This window comes from Ammospiza caudacuta, chromosome 20 (assembly GCF_027887145.1).
Source record: "Ammospiza caudacuta isolate bAmmCau1 chromosome 20, bAmmCau1.pri, whole genome shotgun sequence".
NCBI lineage: Eukaryota > Metazoa > Chordata > Aves > Passeriformes > Passerellidae > Ammospiza > Ammospiza caudacuta.
The window spans coordinates 12,356,202-12,372,762 of record NC_080612.1 but is presented as its reverse complement, the minus strand read 5'-3'; the positions used below and the strand labels follow the sequence as shown (position 1 = coordinate 12,372,762).

Genomic DNA, 16,561 nt, shown 5'->3' with positions numbered 1-16,561 from the left:
CTGAAAGTTATGTTCATTTCTAGAGGCTGGAAAAAATCCTGTGGGCACTGCTGTAGGCGTGTTTGTGGTGGGATGTTTGGGTCACTTGCTGCTGGCAAGGCAGGGGAGCTCAGGGAGTGAGACATGTTCCAGATGTGTGGTGCTCTGGGATTCTGCTGGGCTGAACTGCCCTTTCCCTTTGCTGCAGGTATCTCTTATTCATGAAGCTGGCTGCACTGCAGCTGATGCAGCAGAAAGCCAACAAGCAGGAGAGCTCAGCTGCTCTGGAAAATGGAGCCTCTGCAGAGAATGGTGCTGCAGACAGCGAGAGGCCCGAGTCAGAGGATGGGAAAATGGAGGACAGCGTGACTGGGCTGGATCAGGTGAAGGAGCTGGCAGAGACCATCGCGTCCGACGATGGAACAGGTACTTCATCCTCAGCACCAGCCCCTGCTGGGCTGGCACTGGTGGGAGCTGCGCCAGGCTGGGGGTTTGGGGTGACTGATGGTGGTTAAACAGGACGAGCACTGGCTGCCTGTCAGTGTTGCCTGGCCTCTCTGTTAGAGCTGCTCACACCCTGATGAATGACTCACCCCTGCAGGCAGGGGGACTGAGGTGTCTGAACCCAGCAAGGCCACCAGCCCCTCAGCTCTTCCCTGGGAGCAAGAGCCTGGCCAGGCTGGCCAGTGGAGTGCAGGGCAGGGCTGGGGCCAGGCAGGAGGCCAGCAGTGCACAGGCACCTTTGGGAACCCCAGGCTTGGATTTCTGAGTGCATGTGCTGGCAGGTAGGGATATCCATGGGGGTTTTGGGTAATCTTATGTTCCCTTATTCAGACTTTTCAGCCATTCTCCTTTACAATTGATTGTTTTTATAATGGGTTTCTTTAGAATGTGCCATCATTGCTGTTTTTAGTAACAAAACTTAATAGCTAGGTCTGCCATTTCCTGAACTCCACATTCATTTGTATTCTGTTTTTTTCCTGCTCCAGTGGATCCCAAAAGCAGAGAAGTGATTCGGAATGCTTGCAAGGCTGTAGGCTCCATTAGTGACACATCATTTGATATTCGGTTTAACCCAGATATTTTCTCACCAGGTACGTGTACCCAGAGCTGGGACCAGCCTTTCTGAGGGTGGCTGTGTCCAGCCAGCTGCAGATAAACGCTGTGCTGTAGCCAAGACTGCTGCTGGTTTTGTTAGGCTGGGCAGGGTGCAGGGCCCTCTGTGGAGCACGGAGATGCAGAGGAGAGGAAGCAGCAATGGATTGCAGTGCTGCAGCTGCCAAGGGCAGCCAAGGGGAGCGTCTCCCACCCTCGGGGGGAGGGCTGTGGGTTGCTGCCAAGAATCCTCCTGTGATTCTCCAGCATCCCAGCTGTGAGACCATGTGAAAAGAAGCAGAGGGAGGGAAAAAATCAAATTTGATCCTCATGTAGTAGTTTACACAAAAAATAACACTTGTGGTTGAACGACTGATGTTAGGACCTCAGTGAAGGGCTGGGTTTGTTTTAGTAACATTTCAGTGAGCAGTCACAGTGCCCTTTTACATGCACACATCAGGCACAGGCATGAATTTCCATTACTTGGAGCCATATTTTTTATTGGGAAATTGAGAAGCTTCCAGAGTGCTTCCTGGGGTGAATACTGGGGCAGTGAGCAGGCACATTGAGTTTGAGCAGCCCAGCCACTGCCTGAACACAGCTGCCAATGCTTTTGCCATCAGAACTTTTATAGTTTGAGATAAGTTTTTGAAGCATCCAGCATTCCAGGGAGACAGTTAGGTTTCTGTGAGTTGCTGTGGTTGATGTTTTCTCTTGTCCTCTCCCAGGTGTTCGCTTCCCGGAGTCGAGCAGAGAGGAGGTGCAGGATCAGAAGCAGCTGCTGAAGGACGCTGCTGCGTTCCTGCTGTCCTGCCAGATCCCAGGCTTGGTAAGGACCCCAGAGCCAGTAGTGATGCTGCCCTCAGAGCTTGGCTGCTCTGAGCAAGCTGGTGACCGCTGGGACAGCAGCTTTACCTGAGCAGCTGCAGGCTCTGGCACTGCTGGGGAACCACCTGGAACAGCATGAGCATTGCGTGCAAGGCACAAGGGGTTTTCCTTTGCCCATCTTGCATCACGGCACGATTTTCTCACCTCAGTCCAACAAAAAAAATTTGGCACTGGCAATTAAAGCTATTGCTAAGAGTTTGGGACAATAGAGACCACATAAGCCATCCTCCCTAGCCCTGGGCATCCTTCACAGCTTATTGTTTTAGCTGACCCTGGCTGTGACTCAGTCAGTGACTAATAATTTGAAGTGAACTGGGAAATTGTTTTAATTAATAGCAGTCATTAAAAACTCCTTCTGTAAGTCTTAAGCATTTTGGACATTACCCATGCACCTGGCCACATAAGAAGTCCCAGTTTCTCCCTTCTTGGGATGCTTGCTGAATTGATGGCTTATGCAGCTGTCAGAGCAGGCACTGGAACTGGCAGGGGAGAATTCATGAGCTCTACTCCAAGAGGTCCAGGAGTTGTTGGTCTTGTGTTACAAGAGGGTTTTCTTTGTTGGAAAGTTTCTTCTGAACTCTAAATCCACTAATTCTGTAGTCAGCACAGCCTTCAGAACCAGCTATTCAGTCTTTAAACCAAAAGGAAGTAAGTGAGTCAGAAAAGGGCTTGGTAATTGTTGATTACAAGGTAGTTGATACTCCAGTATATAAACCCAAAACACTGCACAGGCCTGCGTGAGAGCAGGTTGCAGACCAGCTGCTGTAGCAGGTAGTCCTGTGCATATCAGAGAGGAGCTGGTGTTGCTCCATGACGTGAATTAAACAACTGTTTATCAGCACTGCAGCACAACTTAACATGCAAGTGCCATTTGTCCTTATCAGCTATGTGTGCACAGCTCCATGTACTCTTAATTGGAAATGGCAATTAGTGACTGTGAGGCCCTTAAAGAAGGGTCAGCCTGCTAGTTGCACAGGTAGGAGCTGTTTTGCCTCTGCCTCTGAGTGTAGTGCTGCTCCTTCCCTGCTGAGACAGAGGAGTGAAACTGGCCCCAGTGGCAAGGACCTGGCCCAGACTGGGCTGGCTACTGCAGGTGTCCCCCCTGCCTGTGTTACCACGGTGGTCCCTGGTGTTACAGCAGGTGCTACTCACCAAAAGAGTCTTGTTTGGGGTCAGGGCCTCCTTTCAGGGCAACCCTCAGCCCCAGGTAAGGAGGTGTCTGAAGTAGCATTGGGGAATGCCTGTCCTGCCTCTTGTGGGTTTTTTTTAATATTTTTTAAAATGGAAGTTCTTTCCTTTGTGTTTGTTCTCAGTAACCAAAGTCTGTATGCACCCTGCAGGTGAAGGACTGCCTGGATCACACGGTGCTTCCCATGGATGGGGCCACCTTGGCTGAGGCCATGCACCAGAGGGGCATCAACATGCGTTACCTGGGCAAGGTGATCAACTTCATCACCAAGACCCCTGGCCATGCACAGCTGGATCACATCTTTGTAAGCATCAGGCTTAACATCAGACAGTTCAAACCACTCTGGCATCATTTGTCCCAAGGAGATTCCCACTTGGCCAGTTGTTCTCTCTCTGTAAAAATAAACAGCTTCAACAACAGGGGGAGGAGGGAGGAGGACCTGTAAGTGGTGGTTGGGGAGGGTTTTTTCCCAAATCCTTAATGGATTTCATAGTGTTAGGAACTGTAAGTATCTTTTGGGGTAGAGAATTGCTTCAGGGATTCCCAAATGTAATAGTGAGTAACACAGCTGGATTTTCAGCCATGTATTTTTTAAGCCTCTAAGACACATCTGGGCTTTGGATCAAACTCTGAAGTGTTGTGAGTGTGGCTGCCCAGGAGCAGGCAGGGGCTGGGCTGTGGCAGCCCCTGAAGCACTGCTGGAGCTGTGCTGAGCTGCACCCGTGGCTTGTGGGCACAGAGGTGCCAGGGGCTCCTCCCTGGCCTCCAGGAGGGCTGTCAAATGCTTTTGCAGTTCTGTGCTGCAGGGAGAATGGTGTATCTTCTGCAGATCTTGCTAAAAGACCATTTCAAAAGCCCATTGTATTTTTCCATATTCTTGCCAATGCACTCAGTCTGTTCTTTATTCCTTTGGGTAGAAAATTGGAATCAGTGAATTGATCACTCGATCAGCCAAACACATCTTCAAGACGTACCTCCAGGTATGACCTGCAATCTCACCTCTTGCCTCCTGTGTCCTCCCTAATGACTTTTTTCCACAAACAGAGCTGTTTGGGGTTCTCCTCTCATTAGGCAGTTCCTGGGGTTGCATGGCAACGAGAAGTACAAGCTCATTAGCACTGAAATAGGTACAGGCCTGTATGTAAGGGAAAACAAGTTCCCACTTGAAGAAAGCTTTCCCGGAGAGCAATCATTCATGCTTTTCCTCCCCAGATCCTCACTCATTATGTTGGAGGCTTTTAAAAGTGAAATCACAGCTTGTTTTCCTTGTAGTACTTTTTCCTCCTAAACAGTGTTGCTTTTGCCCTTCTAAGAAGCCTTTTTAATTGACTCAACACTACATATCCTGGTAGGCTGTATTCACACACAACCTAGCAATACACCTGGCTTGGTTCCAGTGCCAAAACCTTCTCTGTCCCAGGTAGCAGCCCGAAGTGTATATGCCTGCACTACATTTCTGTGTGTAGGCACACACTTAATCCTACGTTGTCTGTGCTAGTGCCACTTGGACATGCTGCCTTCCTGTCCCTGTCGTGGAAGGTGGCCCTGTTTGTGTAGGACTGGGTGTGTGTGGGGCTCGGGGCTGGAGCGGTGCTGTGGGATGGCAGATGTCTCTCCTGACTGACTCTGGTGTTTCCCTGTAGGGTGTGGAGCTGTCAGGTTTATCTGCTGCCATCAGTCACTTCCTGAATTGTTTTCTGAGCTCCTTCCCAAATCCCATTGCCCATCTTCCAGCTGATGAGCTGGTCTCCAAGAAGAGGAACAAGAAACGGAAAAACAGGAACCTTGGCAATGCTGATAACACTGCCTGGGCAAGCATGACCCCTCAGGAGCTATGGAAGAATATTTGTTCAGAAGCAAAGAACTATTTTGATTTCAGTCTTGAATGGTAAGTGGAGCAGGTGACCCTGGCTTCTCCCTGGATTCACCAAACTTCTGTAGCTCTTGTTCATTAACAGGACCTCCCTTTTTTATTTGTTTTCTGTTTGCATAAAATTAAGTCCCTTGAGGGACTTAAACAGATCTTTAATGGAAAGAAATTGGGCAAAGAGTAGGAATGGGGAAGTGAGACTTTGAATCAGATGAAACCTATGATGCAAAGGCAGCCATGAAAAGCAGAGGAGGAAGGTAAACCTTTCCTAAGGGTACATAAGGGATCAGAAGGTGAGGAGCAGAAGTAATATAGTCAGAAGATACTTGTCTATATCAACAGTGATTTAGGCTGAAGGGAGCTTCGGCTCCAGAAAAAAGGACAACTGCTCCTGTACATGAGCAGAGATGGCGAATAAGAAAGGGGCACATTGGTGCTTCCAGTTTAGCACTCTCAATGAAGTGGCCCAAGAGAAACACCAACTTTGCACTTGGACAATGATCATCCCCTCGCACAGGGACTGCTCGCTCCTCACCAAGAGCTGAAGGTACTCAGCCCAAACACTTGCAGTGGGCTTTGAGAACACACACAGGATTTCTGTAAAAGCACTGCTGTGCTCTAGAGGCTTTCACAGACTGTGGGCAAACTCTGCAGTGTTAGTCCTTAGTTTGGGTTAGACCTGGCTGTACAGGGACCTGCGCCTCACATACCCACAATGGAGCAATGGCCTTGAGCAGAAACTCCCCTGAGAGTTGAAGCTTGTGTGTACTTTCTGCAGTGAGAATGCTGACCAAGCAGCTGAAGTGTATAATCTACAGAAAATCACCCTGCTCCGTGAAATCTCCCTCAAAACTGGAGTCCAGGTAAGATCCACATCCTCCCTCCCTTGCCATCATGTCCTGTATTGAGGAACATGAAGAGTGTGTTTTGCAGGCACAGCACAAGCCCCAAAGGGTCTTTGTGGTGTCCATGCTGGAATACAGGTCCCAGCTTTGAGAAACAGATTTCTGATCCAGTTCATTCTTTGAGTAATAAACTTGCTAGCATGTCCCTTGGAAGAACAGCTAGCCTCAGTATAATTGCACTGCCTTCTCACTTCTCTGTGGGCTGTGGGACAACAGCTGGAAGAGCTCTCCTGTCACGGGTTCAGTGTTGTCACCGTGGTGCCATTTTGCCATGTACAGGTGGTGGTGCACACCTACATCTGACCTTGGAGACTTCTGTCCCAGGTCATGGTACAGGAGATGTTTTGACTGTGATTCCACATTCAGAATTTTGCCCCTTTTCTTGCCAAGTGCCTATGGCAGTGGTAACTGTGCCCTCCACTCTTTTTGGTCCCTCCAGATCCTGCTGAAGGAGTACAACTTCGACAACAGGCACAAGCCCACTTTCACAGAAGAGGATATTCTTAACATCTTCCCTGTAGTGAAGCATGTAAACCCCAAAGCCTCCGATGCTTTCCACTTCTTCCAGAGCGGGCAAGCAAAAGTTCAGCAAGGTACAGATCCATGTGCCTCTGCCTCTCATGATGATCCCTGATAATGGGAAGAGCAGGGTATTTGGGGCATGGCCACCAGGACACTGCTGCCAAGCCTGGTGTCCAAGATCTCCTCCTGCTATAAATCCACCAGCAATGAGCAGGGATGGGTCAGGGCAGTGATATCCTGCCCTCAGGGCAGTCACCTGTGTCTGTGTATCCCACCGTTGGTCTCACTTCCTGTCTCCAGCAGTGCTAGAGGTTCTTTTATATGTACATACATATGGATATACTTTCTTTTCAGGTTTCTTGAAGGAGGGCTGTGAGCTCATCAATGAAGCCTTAAACCTGTTCAACAATGTGTATGGTGCTATGCATGTAGAAATCTGTGCCTGCCTGAGGCTGCTAGCTCGGCTCAACTATATCATGGGAGATTACTCAGAGGTAAGCAGGGGCTCTGAGGGGATCTCCTCAGTGCTCTCAGTCCTTCCCCATGCTTGCTCAAGCTCACAGCGTGGTGTGACTTGCCCTGGGTTCTGTTCTGTTCTGTTCAGGCCTTAAGCAATCAGCAGAAAGCGGTGCTAATGAGTGAGAGGGTCCTGGGCATCGAACACCCCAACACCATCCAAGAATATGTGAGTATGGGGAGCTGGGGAGCAGCAGCACCTCAGGGGTCTGGCTGCAGTCTGAGAGCCTTAGTTCATGTCTGCAGCTGGAAAGCAGTTGCATTTTCCCCTCTTCTGCAGCTTTCCTTCCAGAATTCTCCACTTCATCATCTTTTATGATCCTGCAAAGTGAAAAGCTGAGTGTGTCCTGTGTGCTCACCATTTGTCCTGCTTAACCTAGGTTTCTACTGTTTGTCTGCTGCATATTTATTTAGATATATTAATTCTCCTGGCTTCGGCCCTGGGCCTATGTCAAAAATTAAAAGAGGAAAGAATCCCCTCCAAAACACAGTCAGAGTATGACATACATATATAAGTCAGGTTAGAAATATTCTGTGAGGGGTGTTAAGAGAAACTGAAATAATACACACAGCTTCCTCAGTGCTGTGTCCTCAGGAACACCTCAGTGGGACTGTGCATCATTTCAAAGTGACTGAAGTCCTTCTTCAACCAGTGAGGAAGACTTCTTATTCATGCAGCTAAGGAAAGGCGTGGAGACATTAGTTTCCTTTACATTAATGCTGGGTGCCTTCTCTTGTCCTAGATGCACCTGGCTCTGTACTGCTTTGCAAACAGCCAACTCTCCACAGCACTGAACCTGCTGTACCGTGCACGCTACCTCATGCTGTTGGTATTTGGGGAGGATCACCCAGAAATGGCACTCTTAGATGTAAGTAATTTGTTTAGGAATCTTCAAGTTCCTAATCTCTGTGAAACCTCTTGGCCTTTAAGATGCCCACATGATGGCTGTTTAAAGCAAACATTTAGGCAGTGCTTTTCCTCCCTGGTTGTTGCTGGTTGGTGCCATGAGATGAAGGAAAAAAGGCATTTAGCTGGGAGGGTGAGCCTCTGTGCTGAGCTCTGCACTGGGATACTGCAGATGGTTTTGAGACATGTAATTCTTAGGAAAACTCCTTTGTTTATTGTGTTCTTGTTGCACCGGCATAAACTGGAGAGTCTGTTACCTCCCTTGTGCCTGGATTGTTTGGGCCATGGGGGACGATGGTCCCTGTACCGTGTTGCTGCTGCAGGGACTGGCCAGGGTCACAGCCCCTCTGGCAGTGACACACCTGCGGGGTCCCACTGTTCACAGAGCAGGAACGGCCGTGTCAGTGTGTCTTTCCCAACGCCTGCTTGGTTCTCTGTACAGAACAACATTGGCCTGGTGCTCCATGGGGTCATGGAGTATGACCTGTCCCTGCGGTTCCTGGAGAACGCCTTGGCCATCAGCTCCAAGTACCACGGCTCCAAGTCTCTGAAGGTTGCACTGAGGTGAGGCAGGGTGGGGTGCTGGGCTGGGTCACTGCTGTCAGAGCGAGCACACTCACTGAGCACTCACATGGGAGGGTCTGGGCTTGAGAACTGCATATTCAGTCTTGTCCCAGAGCCAAGGTCATGGTGCACTATCCAAGTTTATTTCAAAAGATGGAGATCCATTGTTCTTAAGGTTAATGGGGAGATCTGCTGTGATGCTGCTTGCTCAAAAACTCTGTCAAGATAAGCCTGGTCCCTGTGGACTCTCAATAGAAAAATGTATGTGGGAAGTAAAGGTTGGAGAGCTGGTAAGGGAATTACACTAGGAGACAGGGACAGTATGTTAAATGCTCATGTTTAATTGTTCCAGCCCTCAGGGAGGGATCTTTGAGAATCATTTAATGTGCTTTTGTCTCTTGCCATAAAGTTCTGTATTTGAATAAAAACCCTGAGTAGTTTCTGTGTGTTCCCAAGGGAGCTGGGACTGGTGACCCCTGTAGGATCTGCTCCCAGTGCCCACTGCTGCAGTGCTGGATGCCCTCTGTCCTTCAGGCATAGCCCACTCCCAGTTCTTGCTGCCACACTGCAGCCATCTGTTCTCCATCAGGCTGCAAATCAACCTGATTAAACACCTGCAAGAGCCTGCCTTGTTTTCCAGTGGCTGATGAATGTGCAGGCTCCAGAGACTCTTCAGCTGTCCCTCAGTGGCACTGGGGTGTTTAGAGAGACCCGTCTCGTCCCACAGAGAAACACTGCCAAACCCAGCAATTTCTTTTTCGTTCAGAAGCACTAAGGCCAACAGTCCAAGCCAAGTCAGCTCTCCCAGCTGGCAAGAGCCCAGAGGACTCAGGCCTGGCTCTGCCTGAGGGCTGCAGCCTTCCTCTCCAGTTAATAAATCCAGCCCCAAGGTATTCCCATGGATGTGCCTCTCCCTTCAGTTCACTGTTGTGGCCTTCTGTCCTGCACCCAGGAAAGCTGAAGATGCCCAGCTCAGTCTACCTCTGTAGGTCACTTCTCAGCATTCCAGCTAAAATCCAACCTAATTAGTGTAGTATTTGAATCCTCAGCTGGGCTGGCAAGAAGTAACTCCCAGGGTGATGCATTCAGTCTCCTTTGACACCTGTGTTAAGACTTTCAGCCCAGACACTGATGGCACAGTCATGCTCACTGCAGCACAGAAATGTTTTTTTCTTCAGAGAAGTGACTCGGCCCTTTTCCTTCCCTCAGCCATCACCTGGTTGCCCGAGTGTACGAGAGCAAAGCAGAGTTCCGGTCGGCTCTGCAGCATGAGAAGGAAGGCTACACCATCTACAAGAATCAGGTGATGAGTGGCCCCACTGTGCACTTGGGAGCTGTCACTGCAGGGCCAGAGTTGAGCAGTTCCGCTGCAAACCAGTGCCCAGCCTGGGCCTTGGGGAGGCCTTTCCTACAAACAGCTCTGAGCAGATGCCAGGGAGTACTTGTAGGGCAGAATTGCTGCCCTGTGCAGTAACTGCTCACTGCTATGCCAGGAGTCTTTGCTCAGCTTCCTGCAAATGTGTCCACGCTCTACCCATGGCTGGACGAGCACTTCTCTTGTGGCATGGCCCCACGTTCTGGTGGGGCTTGGAAAAAACTGGTCTCTTCTCATGTTTTGTGCCACTAGTCTTTAAATACCAGCTCCAAACTGGTTTGGTAGTGAGCTCTCAGCTGTTGAGCTCCCAGGCTGCTGCTCAGTGAAACTCCTGCCCCAGCCCGGGGCTGTCTGAGCACGTCTGTGGCTGCACGGGGTGACTCAGCTGAGCTGGCTGAGGGCACAGCCCAGTGTGGGGAATGCTGGAATACAGGTCCAGGTGGGGGGGATACTGCTCCTGGAAGAAGAGCCCAGTGCAGGGAAAGCTGCTCACCCAGCAAATATGCTCCCACTGGAGGAAAACGTGAAATGTTGGTAAGAAGGTTCCCAGAGGAACTGTTTTACTTTTTGAATGCCAAGGCAGGTAAAGTCCATTTTGCTGAGTTCCTGTAGGGATGCTGAGCTGGCAGCACCCAGGTGTGTTCCCTGGGGAGGGTCCTGCTCTCCCTTGTGATGTTGAACCTTTTCTTTGTTCCTGTTTCCCATCAGCTCGGTGAACACCATGAAAAGACCAAAGAGAGCTCTGAGTACTTGAAATACCTGACACAGCAAGCGGTGGCTCTGCAGCGCACAATGAACGAGATCTACAAGAACGGCTCCAATGCCAACATCATGCCCCTGAAGGTAACCCAGAGCTCTGGGGATGGTGCTCTGCCAGACGGAGCTGTGTCCAGCTGCTCCTGAGGGACACGGACTGTCAGGAGGGGGTGGCAGTTGTCCATTGCTAGGGCAGTGGCTCAGACAGGCTGGTGTCACCTGTGTGGATGGAGCACAGCATTGCAGGGTGCCTGGGGAAGCAGCAGGGTGCAGGGACAGCTCCTGGGCTGAGAGCCTGGCACGCCTGCCCACAACCCTGCCCTGCTCTGACTCACTGCCAGGCAGCAGGTTGCTCAACCCAGAAATACTTCAGTTTCCTCATCCTCAAAAATGCTGTCATCTTTTACCAGATGCTTTGTTCTCCTTCCAGGGATGTTGTGGTTGGGGAGGCTGGGCAGGGAGCACAGAGGGGCTGTCAGGTTTACCTTACATGGAGCAGCAATGACTAACCTTCCTGGGCCAAACCCAGCTGCTCCTGCCTGCCTCCAGACCTGGCAGAGTACCCGGCCTGTGCCATGGGTGCTCTCCCTGCCAGGCTGTACCCCAGCAGATTGGGAAAGAAGGTTCCAGCTGCAGGGAGGACAGAGTGGGACAATGCTCTGTGTGTGGGTGTTCTCCCTGTGGAGAACTGGCAACAGACCCGAGGAGTTTGTGGCAATGAAGGGAGAACAAGGACCTTGAATCAAAAGTCCAGGGATTTGTGGCCAGTGAAGAGGCTCAAACCCATAAAAACATCACTAAAGGGTTTACCCTTGTTAAAATACTTAAAGGAGGGTAGAAAAACCCAACACATTTTGGAACTGGCACTGTGATGTATTTAACTGAAGTCCTGCAGGGTTCAGCCGGAGCTCCCTGCAGGGACTGGTGGGGAAGCTCTAGATGGTGCTTTCAGGCTTACAGATATACAGAGGTGATAATGTAAATGATGCCCTTTTCTCAACTGTTGGTAAAGAGACATGTTTAGCAGTTCAGTGTGCTCTCTAGGTTCCTAAAACTTCTTTTCCCTTGTGATGTAGTTCACAGCTCCCAGTATGGCCAGTGTCCTGGAGCAGCTGAACATTATCAATGGAATTCTCTTCATTCCACTAAGGTACAGTGATTCTTCTGGGTTATACCTTTAGAAATCAAATCTGCACTGCCTTGGTTCACAAAAGAGCACAAACCAGCTCCCCAGGATTTGTTTGTTTTAGCCAAGATCTCAACTGAGGCCTTGATTAGCATCATCAAGACCACTGCAAGCAGCAGGACTATTAGATTTTTTTTTTTTTTAAATACTTCTTGTTGAAAATTTGATTGGGATGATGGTGGAAATAGATGACCTGAGCCAAGACTGTTGTTCTAAGGCTGCACATATCATTGGTGGTAAAAATGCAGCTGGAGGCTGCCTGGCCATCAGCGAGATGAACCCCCTGCTCTGTCCCAGCCCCACTGAGAGAGCAGATCCTGGTGCCTCTCTGTTCAAACCCAGCCAGCAAACTGGGCCCTGGCTGTGCTCAGGCATGGCTGAGCTGTGGGGGAGGGAGGTGCAAGCAGTGTTCCCCCATTGAACATGACCTTGTCCTGCTTCACCATTCCCACACCCAGTCTCATGTCTGCTCCCCTTCCTGCTTTCCCCTTCAGCCAAAAAGACTTGGAGAACCTTAAAGCCGAGGTGCAGCGACGCCAGCAGCTCCAGGAAAGCATGAAAAGTGGGGAACAGCTGGAAACAGAGGACAAAGCTGTGGAGGAGAAAGAGGCTGAGCCGAGCATGCCTTCTGCTGCCATCCCCTTAACACAGAGCTCTGCTTAACGTGTACCTCGCTTTAAAAAAAAAAGTTTAAACCACCCTTTTCTGAATCTGGCCCAGGGCCTTAGCCGCCCTCGGAGCAGCTCCTCCTTTTTGACAATGTTATTGCACTGGTACAATTAATACACAATGCAAAGAACTAATCTGAGCAATGTAATCTGTGTGCCCAAGGCTGTGTCTGCCACGCGAGGGGAAGTGGCCGGAGGCAGCACAGACCCGTCCTGGCGCGCGGGGCCCTCCTGCCGTGTGTGTGTCCGTGTCGTGTGTGTGCGCAGCAGTTATTTCTACTTTGTACATATGAATTCCAAATGAACTGTCTGGAGGAATGTAACATTTCTCAGGTCATTTTTATGTTGACTAAGGACACTGCTTTGCTAAACCAGTAAAGAACCAGCCCCATCACTGCTCCACGTTCTTGTAAAACGTGGATTCCAAGCCAAAAGATTGATTTCCCCCCAGTCACTATTCAAGCTTGGGCTGAGAACAGCCATATTTGAACAGTCACTGAGATGACTGAAGCCTGTGACATGTGGAAGTGGGGGATGTACAGCATTTTCTACATCAGGATATAGCCATGGGATCCCTTTAACCATTTTTTTCTATGTTTGGTTGACAGTTTGGCAATTCAGTGGGGTTTTGTAACATTCACATTCTAATTTTCAAGGTAAAGATATAGATAGATATATATAGATATATATATATATAGATATATATTATATTCATCCTTCCACCTCTGCCTGTGCTTGCAGCTGAGTAACTTGGGATACTGTATCCAAAGAGTGAGGGCTTGATCTTTAAAAAAGCGCACAAACTTCCATTGCAGTGGAAACCCCAGTGCCTCGGTGAGGTGGGAGTGCAGCAAATGACGGCTGAGCTAAGGGGAGTGAGGAGGCTATCACAGCCCTATGTAAGGGTAGGGGAGAGGGCAGGAAAATTCAGAAATAGAGACCTGGTATCATTTGCAACAGGAGCTGTTGACACAGAGCTGAGGGCCCTGAACCTGACAGAATCACAACCAGAAAGTACCAGGTTTTGGGGAAGGGGTTTAAATAAAAACTGAAGTTCCCCCAGCACTGAAACCTCTGGCCAGTCCCTTTGCTTCCGGCATTTTTGCTCACTGGTTTTGAGACTGGCATTGGGAGCTGCCATTGCTGGCAATGGACGGTACTGAATGGCAAGTGCCACTAAAGAACTCCTCCTGTCCCCTTCCCTCCCACACACATCCTGTGGGGTTGTCACTGTCCTCCAGCAGGTAAGATGTGGCTGCTGCAAGCCCTGGGATGCCGACAGAGTTGAATGTCCCGTTTTCCAAGCAGATCAAGCTGTAGAAGAAGGTTGGGCTGGCCGCAGCTGGTGCTCAGCCTCTCCCTGCCTCGCGTTGTCTGTCCTGGATCGTGCCCTGTGCTAATCCGTGCTGCTGCTCTTACTGACCTTGGAGCCAAGTGCTGTCCCTGTGCTCTGTACCCTCGGTTTCCTGTCTGACCCTACAGGTATCTGTAACTCGGGGCTGGGCAGGGGGAAAGGAGGGAGCAGCCTCTGAGGTGCTGGAGACATCAAAGCAGAGTCTTCACTGCAAATGAACTTGCTCCTATTAGAAAAATTCTGAATTTCCTGGAAAGCAATCAATAAATGACTACAGTGCATCTTTCCTACAAGATTTTTCTTTTACTAGTGTCTTACAGTCCATTAAAAGCTTTTTAAACTCCTGGAGGTATTTTTTTTGTTTCTTTACTGTTTGGTGGAAAGTGCTGGTACCAGCACTGCAGCCACCACTCCTGTTCCTTTGAGCAGGAGCTGGGGGGAGAGAACAGGACCAGCTGACCCAGAGGCTTTAAAAGCTGTAAATCAGTACCAGAGTCACGACCCCAGCCCAGAGGGGGTAGGACCCACAACCTCTGCTGTCAGAATCCATTTGTGCTCCGGGAGATGAGTCACTTTGCCCTCTCATCCAGGGGAGCTGTGGGAGCAGGGACACAGCTTTGGGGATGTTGTACCCATGTGAATTGAGGCTGAAGGAGACAAGTCCTGGCTACTGAGGCTCCACAGCTAAGCAGCTCCAAGGACAATGCAGGCTGCTAAGTAACTGCATTTGCCAACATCTGTCTACCTCACTACCTCTTTCGGGTTCTGGGGGTTCTCGTTACTCTGTTCACAAGTTCTTAAAACACGAGTGTAAAAACTGATTCAGATGGGCCCTGGGACCCAGCTGAGCTGGAGGCAGGCAGGTACTCAACCTGTTCACTGAAAAATGTGCCAGTGCCCATCAGTGCTCTAGTGGGACTGGAAACACCTCAGAGCTGCTGTCAGTGCAGCACTGCTGCACGAGCAACAACTCACCCAGCTAAGGGGGAAAATTAAATTTAACTGCCCACACTGTTCTTACAACTCCCACCTGAACCTGCCTTGCGTTCCCTGTGAGAAGCTCACTGCTTGTGGACATACGAGGCTTACCTTTCAACCCTCACCCCAAAAACCACTTCTGTGCCACCCTGTCACCCCATCTGGGATAGCCCATGCCATGCGCTGGCTCTGGCAGAACCCAGACTCAGTTTTTTTCCCAAATGCAAGTGAGTCTTATCCAAATGTCAATCCCGTTGTCTGTTCCCACTGCAAAGTACCACCCTACCAGCTGCTCCCACAGACCTCAGCTGGCGGGAGGGCCCTTTCATTCTCTCCCCACATCAAGCTCACAAGCACATCCGTGCTCTTCCATTATGAAGACATGCCCATTCCAGTTCTGGCCACTGACCCATCTCTAAACGGTACTTGAGGCAACTGGGGCCAAGCCACAGGGAAAATTAAGCCAAAGCACACACAGGCACAAACCCTAAGAGCAGAAGAGATGTTGCCAGAAGCACCCAGTGCCGTGCTGCCCCACAGCCAGAGCGATTGCCCCGAGGGTGGGCGGCCACGCTCAGCCACCGGCCCTGGCCCCAGCACGAGCCAGGAGCAGTGAAGGCAGCTCCTGTCTGCGGCACAGAGACAGCGTCAAGAGAAGGGAAAACCCCACCAAACCCAACCCAGCCAGGCCTGGCCTGTGCCAGGCACAGGGATAAGGCTCTCCTGCCCACCTGTGAGTCCAGCTTAGCCCACCTGAACATTTCCTGCAGCAACTTGTTCGATCGGATCAAACAACAAAACCTCTCACTACTCCAGCTGCCATGAACCAGCTCGAAACCACTTTCTGCAGCCTCAGATGAGCACGAGTTAAATTAAAATCAGAGCAAGGGCAAAGCAGGTGGGAGCAAAATCTGCGCGTGAAACACCAATAGCTTTTTTCAAAATAGTTGTAATTCTTGCATCCAAGGAAACAAAACCACATCTAGTTTTATATGCATTTAATAGTTTACCAATTGGTACAATAAGATTTTTTTAATATGCAGAAAACATGAATAAATTTTGTTTTACACAGTCTGAGAGCAACAAATCTTACTGTAAAACACAGAGCAGTATTATATACATTCCTTTACCGATTTTGTTTTAATTATGTCAATGCTTCAGTTAACTCCTACAGCCTGGGAACTGTTCTCTCCAATTGTAACCTCTAACAGCGCTCAAACAAACATCTGACATTTGCCTTCACGTCGATGTCGGGATCGACTATAAAGCGTGAGGATTTTGCTTACTTCTCTTCAGAATGAACTCGGGGAAGCCTGAGGGACAGGCAGGACAGGAAAGCAGCTACTTACATGACACAGTGGAAAGATAAAAAGGCCAGTTAACGCCAGTTGTGACTTGCAAATCCAACGCGACCCCCCCCACTCCCCCCCCCGTCCATCCCACCCCTCTATGCACGTGCTCTTGCTACAGGACTCTCGGTATTGATTTAGTACACGGACGTTATATACAGCTGGACACAACAGCTCACTCCAAGGGCGCTTCTCCTTCACTCCACTCAGCATTTGCAATATTCAAACCATTAAAGGATTACCAAGCCACCACTGTCTACAAAAACAAAGTATTTTTCCTTTTAACCAGCTCTCAGGAGAGTCAGGAGCTGTCTAAGAGTGATTTCTCAGGCAGTTCACATGGACAGAAAGCGGCAGAGGAGAGGCAGGGACCCCATGCCCACAGTCCCCACTCACTACCAACCAGGGGTTGTTTTCCTTTCCTCAGTGTCCTGGGCACACATTGGTCACACCACACACA

The 16,561-nt window shown here is 49.8% G+C and overlaps 1 protein-coding gene across 1 annotated transcript in view; it reads left to right on the top strand.

The window, feature by feature from the left end:
• The window catches only part of CLUH (clustered mitochondria homolog), a 32,963-nt gene extending 18,845 nt beyond the window's left edge, over positions 1-14,118 (top strand). The window contains exons 11-26 of the mRNA XM_058817615.1: positions 188-405; positions 969-1,073; positions 1,803-1,903; positions 3,303-3,455; positions 4,069-4,131; positions 4,795-5,039; positions 5,800-5,884; positions 6,366-6,519; positions 6,803-6,942; positions 7,053-7,133; positions 7,708-7,833; positions 8,314-8,435; positions 9,645-9,738; positions 10,519-10,653; positions 11,643-11,716; positions 12,247-14,118. Of these exons, the coding sequence (XP_058673598.1) occupies positions 188-405; positions 969-1,073; positions 1,803-1,903; positions 3,303-3,455; positions 4,069-4,131; positions 4,795-5,039; positions 5,800-5,884; positions 6,366-6,519; positions 6,803-6,942; positions 7,053-7,133; positions 7,708-7,833; positions 8,314-8,435; positions 9,645-9,738; positions 10,519-10,653; positions 11,643-11,716; positions 12,247-12,415 (2,065 nt within the window). The 3' untranslated portion in view covers positions 12,416-14,118. The remainder of the gene's footprint in view (positions 1-187; positions 406-968; positions 1,074-1,802; positions 1,904-3,302; positions 3,456-4,068; positions 4,132-4,794; positions 5,040-5,799; positions 5,885-6,365; positions 6,520-6,802; positions 6,943-7,052; positions 7,134-7,707; positions 7,834-8,313; positions 8,436-9,644; positions 9,739-10,518; positions 10,654-11,642; positions 11,717-12,246) is intronic.
• The last annotated feature ends 2,443 nt before the right edge of the window (positions 14,119-16,561 follow it).